This window comes from Carassius carassius, chromosome 18 (genome assembly GCF_963082965.1).
Source record: "Carassius carassius chromosome 18, fCarCar2.1, whole genome shotgun sequence".
NCBI classification, from domain to species: domain Eukaryota; kingdom Metazoa; phylum Chordata; class Actinopteri; order Cypriniformes; family Cyprinidae; genus Carassius; species Carassius carassius.
The window spans coordinates 22,496,293-22,509,345 of NC_081772.1; the positions used below are offsets into that span (position 1 = coordinate 22,496,293).

General features: G+C 35.2%; 1 protein-coding gene across 1 annotated transcript in view; it reads left to right on the plus strand.

Annotated features, from left to right (window-relative positions):
• Window positions 1-8,154: 8,154 nt before the first annotated feature.
• The window catches only part of LOC132092669 (uncharacterized protein C14orf132-like), a 29,454-nt gene continuing 24,555 nt past the window's right edge, over window positions 8,155-13,053 (plus strand). Inside the window, exon 1 of the mRNA XM_059499002.1 lies at window positions 8,155-8,433. Within this exon, the coding sequence (XP_059354985.1) occupies window positions 8,407-8,433 (27 nt within the window). The 5' untranslated portion in view covers window positions 8,155-8,406. The remainder of the gene's footprint in view (window positions 8,434-13,053) is intronic.

The window sequence follows — 13,053 nt, forward strand, 5'->3', positions numbered from 1 at the left end:
CAGTCTCTTTCAGTCAATATCCCACATACAGTAATGTATAAATATGTACTTTTGAAATGGATATATGGCATACATAAGCATATGGCATACTGTTCAATACAGTAACTGTCATCCAAAATGTTGCCATAGTTTACATCAGGTAAAACTTACAAATGGCACTGTTATATTGACAACATGACTAAGCATTTTGACTATCTTGTTTGTGAACAATGACTCGAGGACTTTCCATTCTGATGGCACCGATCATACATTTGACATGAATACTTTCTTTTTTAGAGATGAACTAAAGATTTTGAGTAAGTTACAGGATTTTGCTGGTAATCTATTTCATGGTGCTGTTTGAACAAATTGTTTTGAGAAATGCACATACTTCTTTGCAAATAGTAAGGATGATTCGAGAAATGCACCAAAGCGACAGAAAAACTGTAATCACTTGACCCCCATGTCATTCCAAACCCGTAAAAGCTTCATCTTCAAAGCACAATTTAAGATACTTTGGATGAAAACCAGGAGGCTTGAGACTGTCCCATAGACTGCAAAGTAAGTTACTCTGTCAAGGTCCAGAAAAGTATAAAAAAAAGCATCATCAGAATAGTCCATCTGCCATCAGTAGTCAATTATGAAGTGACAAGAATACTTTTTGTATGCAAATAAAACAAAAATAACGTTGAATAAATATTCAACAATTTCTTTTTAACAGTCTCCTCTGTGTCTCTCCACATCACTTAAACTATGTACGCTCTTCTGTGCCAGCTGCGCCACAAGGATGAGCTGTTTTCTTTCAAAACATCCTTGTGGCGCGGCAGACACAGAAGAGCATACGCGCAGCATACAGTGATATGGAGAGACACAGCGGAGACTGAGTTCACCAAGTAAAACACATTCCTGGATCAACAGGATTCAAAGCTTGTGCATTCTTTAAAATATTTAATTATGGATAATATTAAAGACATTTTTATTTCACACATTTTTTACTTGCATTTTGAATTATGCATTACGTTGTGATGTAGTGTCAACACATCAAATTAGAACATATTCAAAATGACAGCCTTGGTCGCCATTCACTTTGATTGTGCAGGTGCCTGAACATTCTTTAACATATAATTTTGAATAAAAAATTTGACAATCTCATTCTACGGATAATATTAAACAGTCACATTTTGTGCTTTAAAGTAAACAGTATTCTCCAGACACTATTGATTCAAATTCTCCACAGAGTATGAACGTGCTGAATTCTGTATTCATCTTTTTCAATTATGACCGAAAACTCCAGCCCTGAAGGGCTCTTTATCTGAATAGTGTCCATTATTCTCTACATTTTCCACTCCAGTGATCATTTCTATGTGAAAAATACACATTTTCATTGTTACGGCACAGAATAAATGAACATTCAAAGTCAAATTACCACCGTGTGCACAACAGCTCTGCTCTGTCCCCTGTCCTGTCCTGTCCTGTCCTGTCCTACTTCCCTGGTGCTGTCATCATCGTAGACTCCATCTGTTGGGAAAAGAGATTTTGGCATTAGGATTTATCTGTAGGCCAAGTTATAAATCACATCTTGACTAGATGATAGCATGCAATTAGCAGCCAACAATGTGTGTATCTGTGCATTTTGGTGTATGGCTATGAAAGAGAAATAAAAGAAAGGTATAAAAGTATGTAGTTTAGATCTTTGGCACAGTAACTTAAGTTAAGTGATTAAGTATCTTGATCAGGCCGACAAGGGCAGACAAGGGCACTGTTCACAGTGTATGCAACTACCATTTGCCAATAGTGATGCAAATACACTTCAGTTTTAAACTTAAAAGATTCTAATGTGACTTTGGAATTGAATGGAGTGTTAAGTTTTTAATTTGGAGACTTTTAGTTTTTAAAAACGTTTGAGGACTTGAGAAAGAAGAGGCTTCATCTAATCCAGAGAAAATATTGTCCTTGAGAGAAAGAACAACTGCCAATAACTTATTTGATTTTAAAGCAAATTTACAAAAGTAAAAAAAAAAGAAAAAAAAAGCCTCTTTTAAAGCCTTTCTTTTTTGGATCCCCGAAACACATCTGATCTGCAATGACTTTGACTTAGCAAAGAGAGCACTGCATTTTACTTCATACTTCATTTTACTACATAATACATTATTTCTAATATTGGTTTGATGATAACATTTTACAACAAGATTCCATTAGTTAATGATAGTTAATGCATTGAACCTTTGTTCTTAATTTTGTGAAGAAAACTTGTAAAATTCAGTTTGCATTATCGGGAAAATACAGATAGATACAGTAGTATCAACCTTATTTTTAACATAAGAGAGGGCGTGTGCATTTATAATTTAACCCTCTGGGCTTCTTCGTAAATGGGTCACACTTAGCTTCCTCCCGCCCGAAAACGGGCGAAGCCTTAAAATTGTACTTTACTTTTTCCCAGGATAACCAATCAAATATATTTTTGTTCTATAATGTTTTCTGATTATTATTTAGAATTTTTAGATTTTTTTATGATACTTTGCATTAATTATATAATTTTTATGAGCTATTTTTTCCATTAGAATTAATATATCATTTTTTATTTTATATTTATTTAAAAAAAAAAATCAATAAATGCAGCATTTCACATCAAAATAGAGTGCCAGCCTAAAAAAAAATGTTCCAGGAGAAGAACTTCATCTAGTGGCTTTAAAAAATAGCCACTTTTGTGTAATGTCCTGTACCAGCCTGTAGGCTGTCTATAGCTTCCTATATATCCTATATAGAAAGGCTTTTTGATTCCTTTTGTTGTTTTAGACATGATTTCTCTATCTTATTCGTTTTTTCTATTTAGATATACATTTAGATATTCTAAAAGATGATTACTTTATTGTCTTAACAAAAATGTTTAGATAAGTATCAGGTTTTGCATTATGATTACAATCAAACTATAGCATTTGGTTAGAAAGGGAACACAATGTGTGTGTGTGTGTGTGTGTGTGTGTGTGTGTGTGTGTGTGTGTATGTGTGAGTGTGTGTGTGTGTGCTGCATTTGAGCGAGAGTCTCTTTTTGTATTTTTTATTTATTTATTTTTGCATATTCTCAAAATTTGCTGTTGCAGTCTTACCAGTCTCTCTCTTTCTCTCTCTCTCTCTCTCTCTCTCTCTGTGTGTGTGTGTGTGTGTGTGTGTGTGTGTGTGTGCATTTGAGCAAGTTTTTTTTTTTTCATTTATTGATTTTATGTGGAATATTCTACAAATTTGCTGTTGCAGTCGCCAGTTTATCTGTGTATGTGTGTGTGTGTTTGTGTGCGTGGGTGTGTGTGTGTGTGGGGGGGGGGGGTCTTATTTGCACTCTTGATGTTCTAGAGTGTCACCCCTTCATTGCTGTACACTTTTTTTCAGCACAGTTGCTGATCTGTAGCTTGTACCACCAAAAGTTTCTCTGAGTTTTCCTATTTTTTCGTATTTCCCATTCATTTCCTATGTCGCCCGTTTTCGGGCGGGAGGAAGCTAAGTGTGACTTTTTTTTTTACGACCCTTTAACATATCAGAATCATCTCCTTGATTTTTTTGTGTGTTCATATAGGTAATACAACAAAAGTCACCAAGTTTCATCCCCATCCGATGAAGCAAAAAAATTAAACATTTCAAAACGTTCAAGTTTTCGCCCGTTTTCGGGCGAAGAAGCCCAGAGGGTGTGTGAGACTTCTGGTGTCTTTCGATTCCAGTTATTATTCCTGTACAAAAACATTCAGTTATGCTGCTTGATATTGCAAATTTGTTATCATATTTTTTAAATTTATCATGAACACACTGGTTTGAATTGCAAATAGTTTGTGCATTGTTTTTCTTAGTCATTTATCAATAGCAGCTTACATGCTTTATTAAACGCTGCAAAATAAAGTGGATACTGTACATCTGAAATGGTCCCATTTATATCAGCTAGCAAATCTATTTATTTATTATTATATTTTTAATCATAGCCAGACTCTCTGTGAAGAAAAAAACAACAATGTAATTTTCCTATTATTCAGGTACATGTTGCTTTCTAATGGATAAAATTAAGTTGTTGGCCCTTTTTACGTAAATTTCTCCACAGCAGATTTTGTTGACAGGCTTTTCCCACAGCATATGGAGCAAATTTGTGATTATTTGCTGTTAACAGTTTTCTAGGCCTTTTAAAATTTAGTGTTTATGGCTTCAATAAGTCTCACTATCCTTAGGGACTTGACCATATTATGACAGACTCAGGTCATACTGATCTCCATTCTTCCCACCATCACAGAAGGCAAAGCTTGACACATAAATATCTTACACAAGGGTAATAAGTACTCTATAAATTTAGTTTAATTATTTAAACAGCTTAATGTATTTCAGATTTCAATAAATGGCTGATTTGCATTAATTAATTTGGTTTAGAATGAGAATCAATCCTGATGGTTAGAGCTAATTGTGGATAATGGATCATATGGTACGTCCCAGAATATCTTTAGTTGCTTAAAATTCAACTGAATCGCACATGGAAACTGAAATCTGAATGTATCTACTGAGAGGAAACATTAAAGGTCAAGTCATTGTGTGATTAGCCATTTAAGTATAATACACTGTGGCAGGAGCATTTACCATCTGAAGCTCTCCGTTATTGAGAAAAGCTGCAGATTTTCTTAAATGGGCTATTTTGTTCTTGATATTTACAGATGTAAACCTGAACCTTATTTAAGAACTTTTTCTAAGGTGTGTTTAAGTTGGGGACGAGTTTTCTCGCTTCTAGCTATAGTGATTTGTAATTTGGTTTGCTGAAACCGTGGCGATGGATATAAGAGAGGCCACAGCTGCGGTGAGGTGAATTGCTGGATGCTTCCTCATTAAAGTCCTCATTAAAATGGGAACCGTCAAATACTGATTATTTTTTACTCACAGTGACAGAGACAAATCTGAGACATCTTTTAAACCCCCTCAAGGTTATTTTTGTTCTCTACTGTATGTAATAGTGTGCAGTTTAATTGTAGAGATCTGTGCAAAATCTTCATGCAGATAAAGGCATTCAAATGAACATACAACAAATGTAAACTAGTTTGATTCATTTTGGTTATATTTATGAACAAAATAATATAATATAATATAATATAATATAATATAATATAATATAATATAATATAATATAATATAATATAATATAATATAATATAATATAATATAGAAATTACAATTTTCTATATTATAGAACAACAACAATAACAAAAGGGTGATTCCACTGGGATCACTAAATTCTAAGTAAAAGTGGCTTTAAAAGCATGCTTAATTCTAATGCTTACACAATATCGCAGTAATGCATGAAAATGCACAGAGGATCATAAAAAGTAGGTTGAATCATCCTATCTTATTAGTTTATCTGCTGTAGACTACTAGATTAATTAGTGATAAACAAGGTGAAGACAGTTTAAAATTGGGTCATGGAGATGCAGCATTTACAAACACCAGAGGGATGATGTGTATATATTCAAGAGTTTACAGGGATCAAGAACTCATCACGATCATCCTAACTATGCATCATCTGCTCAGCATCATTTTATTTTGTTATACGGGCTGTGAAGAGGTTTTACCAGTACTGTCAGAGGAAGGATTACACTTTACAAAACAGGGCTTTGGGTAATATAAAAGTACATTTGGAATTATATAAAATAAGACATAAATCAGAATGAATCGAGCAGCCAGTCCGTGCATACAGAACTATCACATTTATATGCAAGTGTGTATAAAGTGTATTCAAACACAGGTGCAAAAAAAGAAAGCAGCTATTCCTATAGCCTCAGGATTCAGAATTTGTTTATGACTCATGTCATTGTGCATTATTTCCACACTTAATAGTCATCATACACATCAAGAACTATATGACCTATACCACAATCACACCAACAAATGACTGGAGAGTGAATAGTATAGATATTGAAAACACTGGATAGCATTATCAAGACACAAGATACAGTCAACGTAATTTGTTTCTTTTCTTAATGTTTTCTAATAGTTTGTATTTTTAATATAATATAATATAATATAATATAAATGTGTTCACTTTCCATGCTTGCAGTGGCATTCGATCTACCCACCCACTCAGACAGCACTAATTAGCAGAACAGTTTCTTTAAACTTCATTCTTGGAGGTCTGTTGCTATGAGACAAACATGTAACCAGAAAATGTGGCCTAACCTGTATTGATAGCTTAAGGGATTTCCGGCTTATACATGAATAACTGATACGCTGTGAACTGTTATTCTGAGGACAGTTGCTGTGGGCGTCACAGCGCCTCCGACTCTCAGCTCAGATGTTTCAGCTCAAGAATTTATTCCTCTGAAAAGATACGTCTACCTCTCCTTTTCTGCAGTTGGACTTCAGGGTGGATTATGTAACTGTTTTGCAAGTGGATTCATATTTGTCTTTTTTTTTTGTTGTTTTTCAAGCATTTTGTTCTGACAGAGTTTGTCTGGGAGTTCAACAGCTGTCTGCTTTGATAAACATTCTCCATCGCTACTGTAGTGCTAAACAAAAATTCCTCTGGAGGATCCAACATCCATCAATATTCATTGTCATAATAGAGAAAATGATGTTGGCATCTAATGGTGTTTTTGTATTAAATAAAGGTGAATAGTGAAATGATTTTTTTCATATTTCAGACATTTGAGCATAAAAACCAGTCTGATAACAAATGTGGACCTATTAAGTTAAATTATGCATTCAATGGGAGGACAGCCCTTGAAAGTAAACTTTAGCATACTTAAAAAAAGTGCTTACTATGGAAAGATGTACTTCAACATGAGAAATGTTTATAATGTAGGTAACCAAACAGTTTACAGTAGCCATTGAAATTTACATTATATGCAAGCACAGCTTCTTTAAGACAGTTTTTTTTTTAAAGATTTGAAGTACACTATTCAATAAGCACATTTCTTTTTCAAAAGAAAGCACATCTAATGTTTGTTTGTTCATCACACATCAATGCATTTTTGGGAGGTAATGCTAACCTCATCCTGAACTCTGTGGTCAAATGTGTGATGGTTCATCAAAAGTACAGTGATTCTGTCCTCTAAACCTCATTAAACTGCCAGGAGAGTGGAAATTTGGTGCTCACAGACTAGAATGGTGATTACCTCTTGCATTTGCAATTCAGATTACTGCCATGCCATGCACAAAAGAGTGAGTGTGACAGTTCAATAATAATCTTCCATTAACAGTTTGTGGATACATGTATCAAGTGTTGCACACCATCAGCTTGTCAAAAGTGTTTGCGACTAGAATCTTGAATCAGGAGCTGTTTATTTATGTGACATCTCAACTTCCTAACATAGGTTAGATTGAGATTATAGTTGAGAAAGGATTTTTTTACAAAGAATATAGATATATTCTGAGCTTGAATCCATATTGCCTTTGTTTACTGTGAGTGAAGGTCTTAAGAGAAGCAGAAACTGAGCACGGTGGCAGATGATCTCAAGTGTGTGTGTTCCATAACTCCATGTTCTGCAGTAGTTAGAAGGTACCAACATCAGCTGACATTGATGCCAGATGAATTACTCATAACAGCAGCAATATCTCACCCCTTGCTGATTATTTGCAAACCTTTTGCAGGTTTCAACATTTTATTTCATGGCAGCCTGTTGTTCATAACATAAAGAATCCGGAATCATTAAATATTTGTCACATTCTGGCTCCCTTATTAATTATAAAAGGTTTTAGTGCATTTGGCTTCATATTATTCAAGTCTCGTTCCTGAGCACTCCATCATGGACAGCAAGCCTACGTTTACCCTTCTCCAAGCATGTTTTCCTTTATCTCAAACTATGATCATATTTTTAACTGTTTTGTTTAGCCACTTGATGTTAGATAATGTGTTTCAGTGATATGCTAAAAAACAACAACGTCTACGTTGATTTGGAATGAATAAATCTCCAGCAAATCCATAAATAAAAACAAATTATCATGAATTTTTTATGTGTGTGTTTTTTTTTCTCTCTCTCTCTATATATATATATATGTAACAGTCATATTTGTGCTGTCGATAAATCTGACATGGCTGACTTCAAATGAGCGATTTTTACTAAATATTACGAGCTTATAAATGTGGCGCATCTACAAAAGCTTGTCTAATGGTTTCGAGACGTCACAGAAATAAATGAATATGAATAAGACAAGCACTCTCCCCCTCTCTCTCTTTCTCTCTGCTCTTGTTTCGTCTCGTCGGGTCTGTCTCATCCTCGTCTCGCTGTTGATCCGTCTCTAAATGATCGCAGACGCACATCAGATGTTGAGGATTCATGTATCTGGAGGCTGGAGCTGAACACGACGATGTCATTTAGATGTAAATAGGTTACCCCGGTGGACAGAGACGACACGGAAAGCTAGCTTACCCGACCATCCTGAAGCTTTAGATATTGTTCTGATAAACAAATCATCATGGATTTGTCATTTATGGCCGCGCAGGTAAGACATTTCACGCTTTTGTCTCGAGTTATAGATACAGATGTGCATGAAGTGATAGAGTCAGTCTGAACTTCACGTGGAACTGTTTGTTGAAGTCAGAATGTACAAATTCCAGCTTAATCATTTCAGCAAAACTAATTTAGATATATACTACTGTATATAAACCGTGGGGTCACAAACTATACAGACGAAATTCAGAATACTGGAATCAAAATCCAGTTTATAGGCTGCATAAAATAATAATAATAAGTTTTAGGATTTTAGGATGCACATTCTGCACAATTTTATGTCACTTATCAAATAGTCTACGTGTGTATAGGCTACATTTGTGCACAAGCTGCTTTGTACAAAAGGTTGCATGGCACTTTCTCAAATCATGCTGGGGAACATACTGTATATCACCAGTTTTTAACAAACCTGTGGAGTTCATGATAAGCCAAATACAAAATACAGTCTTCTTAGTCACCCTAAAAAAAAAAAAAAAAAAATTTTATTCCAAAAAGCTATATATATATATATGTGTGTATATATATATATATATATATATATATATATATATATATATATATATATATATATATATATATACATACATACATACATACATACATATATATATATATATATATATATATATATATATATACATAGCTTTTTGGATAAAAATTCCCCCCAAAATATTGACTAGTAATTACGTATATGTAATTATAACGTACAAAAGATACTTTGTTTATTATTTCATCCACACACTTTACCACCAGTATCAATTCACTGCAATTAAATCAGTCATACACAAATTTATATGCAGTTCTGATAGTCTTAAATATAATCACAAATTATTGCATTTTATAGACCTTTGGAATGTGTATGCAGCGTGCATGATTCAGAGAGTAATAAAAATTAAGAAATGATAGGAGCAACTGCAGCCTTTGTAATGAGCTGTAGAGCAATTATTGGTGGAAGGCTAATGGGAGAGAACAGCAGTGTTCAGGCGTTATAGTTATGTTCATTTCCTTGTGTTTCTCTTGGCAGAGAAAAAAATACAAATAAAATCAAAAGTATAAATTGTTTCAGCACTGCAGCAGAAGAAACTTACTGAAAAGGAAAATCTTAATTTCAACCTATAGCAACAACTTTCTGGAGTTCGATAAAAAATTGCTCTTTTATAAGCGAAAATGTTTCGGATGGGGATTTTCTTGTAGGCAGACGAACAAGACAAGTTACGCTTGGAGCGACATCAGAAAATTGCACTGACAAAGCCATTTAAATGGATGTAGCTAAGCGAAGTGAACAACATCATTGCAACATCAGCCAGGGGTGAAACTAAACAACCTTCCCCTCTTACTGGATGAGCTATAAAAATAACTTTAGGTGTGTATCACAGACTAGATTGTGCTGCATATGGATTTGATCTAAGGCCAGACAGAGATAGGTTACAGGCCATCAAAGAGTGATCTCTCCATTAGTGTTGTCTTCTCTCAGTGTCATTTCTCCTGACAGCCAGGAGGCAGAAGCTTTAATATTAATGGCTGAACTAACTTAGAGCCAAGCCAGGGTTCAAATTTGCCTGCCAGAACAGTGCTGTTCCCTTAGAATAGACATTACCCTCATAAAGTCATGTCCAATAGGTACATTTTGGTTTGACTGATTTCTGATGCCAAGTCTGATCTATTTCAAAACAGGCAAACTGGACTGAGTTCTTAGTTTCTATATGCTTGTGACTTTCAGTGGAGAGTTGTAGAGTTGAGCCAACTCATAATAAGTGGCAGTTCAAGGCTAAATTATTTTTTAGTTCGGTTTCATCCCTCATTTGTGCCCTTGATGCAAATGAATCTTTGGCTTTATGTGTTTTGACAGATGCTAAAAGATGGCTGTGGTTTCTCAAACGGTCCTGATTGCTGGCAAGATTTCTATTAATTCTCCAACTTCCCTCATTAATCTCATATAGCCTTGTCTCTCAGGATTTAATTGATTTGCTCCATTTTGCTCAAATGGTGCGGAACAGTGACCCTATTTTTTGGGAACGAGCTAAATTATATCAGTGGTGTTACAAAAAAGTTATGCAACTACTTATATTACTGATAATGCAGAGAAAATTAATTGAATTAAATGTTCAAAACAGGCTTTCACAAATGCTTTAGAAGTAGCATTTTAAGGCATCATGGATTTACTTGTATTAATGCAAATTTCACAAATAATTTACAAAGAACCCAATGTTTCACAGGTAAAAAAGAAATGGAGCTGATGGAACAACAGCAAACTATTTGAGTAAATCAACATTTAATTTGAACTAGTATATTGACATTTTTTAACTAGTTTCAATGAGTAAATACAAAATTATATATATATATATATATATATATATATATATATATATATATATATATATATATATATATATATATATATACAGTACAGACCAAAAGTTTGGACACACCTTCTCATTCAAAGAGTTTTCTTTATTTTCATGAATATGAAAATTGTAGAGTCACACTGAAGGCATCAAGGGCTATTTGACCAAGAAGGAGAGTGATGGGGTGCTGCGCCAGATGACCTGGCCTCCACAGTCACCGGACCTGAACCCAATCGAGATGGTTTAGGGGTGAGCTGGACCACAGACAGAAGGCAAAAGGGCCAACAAGTGCTAAGAAGAAGGTGTGTCCAAACTTTTTGTCTGTACTGTGTATATATATATATATATATTGGTCATAACTTCTGGAGAGAAATAGAGCAAATGTTAGTCAGCTTTCAAGAGCACATGTGTTGTCCACCTGTGTCCATGCTGTCAAATGGAATAGACTGTATACGCTATTGTTGTCAAAACTTAAGTATGCTTTAGGCTTAATGATTATCATGGTACTATTGAACTCAATCGCATGTTGAATCTCCTATGTGGGGTCTAACAGTACACATATTTGTACCGGAAATTTTCTTACGGGTCTTTCGGTTCAGTAGACATGTGAACCATGACCAAAAGACATGAACCCAACCAAATTCAACATTGTTGAATCCACTGCACCAGTGAAACCCCACTGGAACTTCTCCTGTGCAGAGCTAATCGAACCTTCTATTGGCCATGAGTCGTGTGTCTTCTGCCTGGGTCACGCTCATGCAGAGGTGGCACTTAGGTGGTCCAACTCCCCCCACTGCGGAGATATGAGCCTCCGGACTCTCAGGCTCCATGTGGCTATCATCCAAGGCAATGAACTCACCCAACTAGACCTTCCGTGCTCTTCCATTGCAGCCTCTTTCGAGCCAAGGAGGAAAGTGCCGCGAGCTTCTTATGTGGATCTCTGCCCCTCTCCTGAGACACGAGATGTGGTGTCCTTTGATGTTATGGCGGGCTCTGAGGATGATGCCATTTTGGTGGCAACGTCTGTGAAGGAGGAATGGTCCAAAGCCTGTTGGATAACACTGCACCTCACGGCAGTATGATGACCTCCATCATGATTATGTTGAGTTCCTACGCGTCCTGTCCAAGGTGGTTGATGAGCTTGGTATAGAGTGGGTACCTCCTGCCGAATGTCCAGAAGCCGTCTGGACAAATGGTTCATCCAGTTGGAGCGTGGCTGAACAGACACCCCCCAGATGCCTGGTCCCTTTTTCCCCGAGGTGCATGATGAGATATCGAAGTCGTGGAAGGTGTCGCTCACCAGTCGAGTGCACATTCTGGGATCCTCCCTCCTGTCCTCTGTAGATGGCATTGACCAAGTGGGGCATGCTAAACTCATAAGATGTCATGACTAGAATACTTAAACACAGTAAAAGTTTGGCTGGTTATCACAGGTCAGCTAATCTGGAAATACCATAAATACACCATTTGCCTCAGTTATGTTAGTGGAAATTTTTTTACAATTTTAGCATGCATCTCAATATGATTTATCCTAGTATAACAAAATGAAAAATATAAAGACTTTAAACATTTTAAATAGAGATAATTGTTTTACCAAGTTAAGTTTGAGGACGATTCTCACAAAACTTTATTTTCTGCAATAATTTGTTAAGATAAATTAAAACATTTTTCTTTTTTTTTAATTTGAATAATTCACAATTTATGTATACAGTGCAACAGCAAAAACAGTGAGGAAAACATAAATGGCAAATTTGTTCAGAGCATTCTCTATAACTATAAGTCGAGCTGCAGTACCAAACAGGACCACACGGAGATGCCAACAGATCACTATACCGGTCACCTTAACCTGATTGTATATAGATAAACACAGGTCCATTAAGAATTATTAAACAGAGCAAATCACAAATTAATAAAGTAAATAAAAACATTCTGAATTTGTTCTAAAATTGTTCTAAATCTAAACATCACAGTGAACAGTTCCTCTTGTCAGTGAGTGTTGATACCCATATGTACTGTAAATAATCACCACTGACCATTGTAAACTTGTATAAAAACACGTTTCTTCAGCGAGTATCCATTATAAAACACTTGACAGATATCCAAACATACTGAAATGTCCTTTTGCAAAAAAAACGAACATACACAGTCTGTTTATTTGCAAGCTAATTTTAATGGACCCGCCAGTGTCTATAATATTGTACAATTCCTGTATGTTCAATTCAATTCAAGCTTATTTGTATAGCGCTTTTTACAATACAAATCGTTAC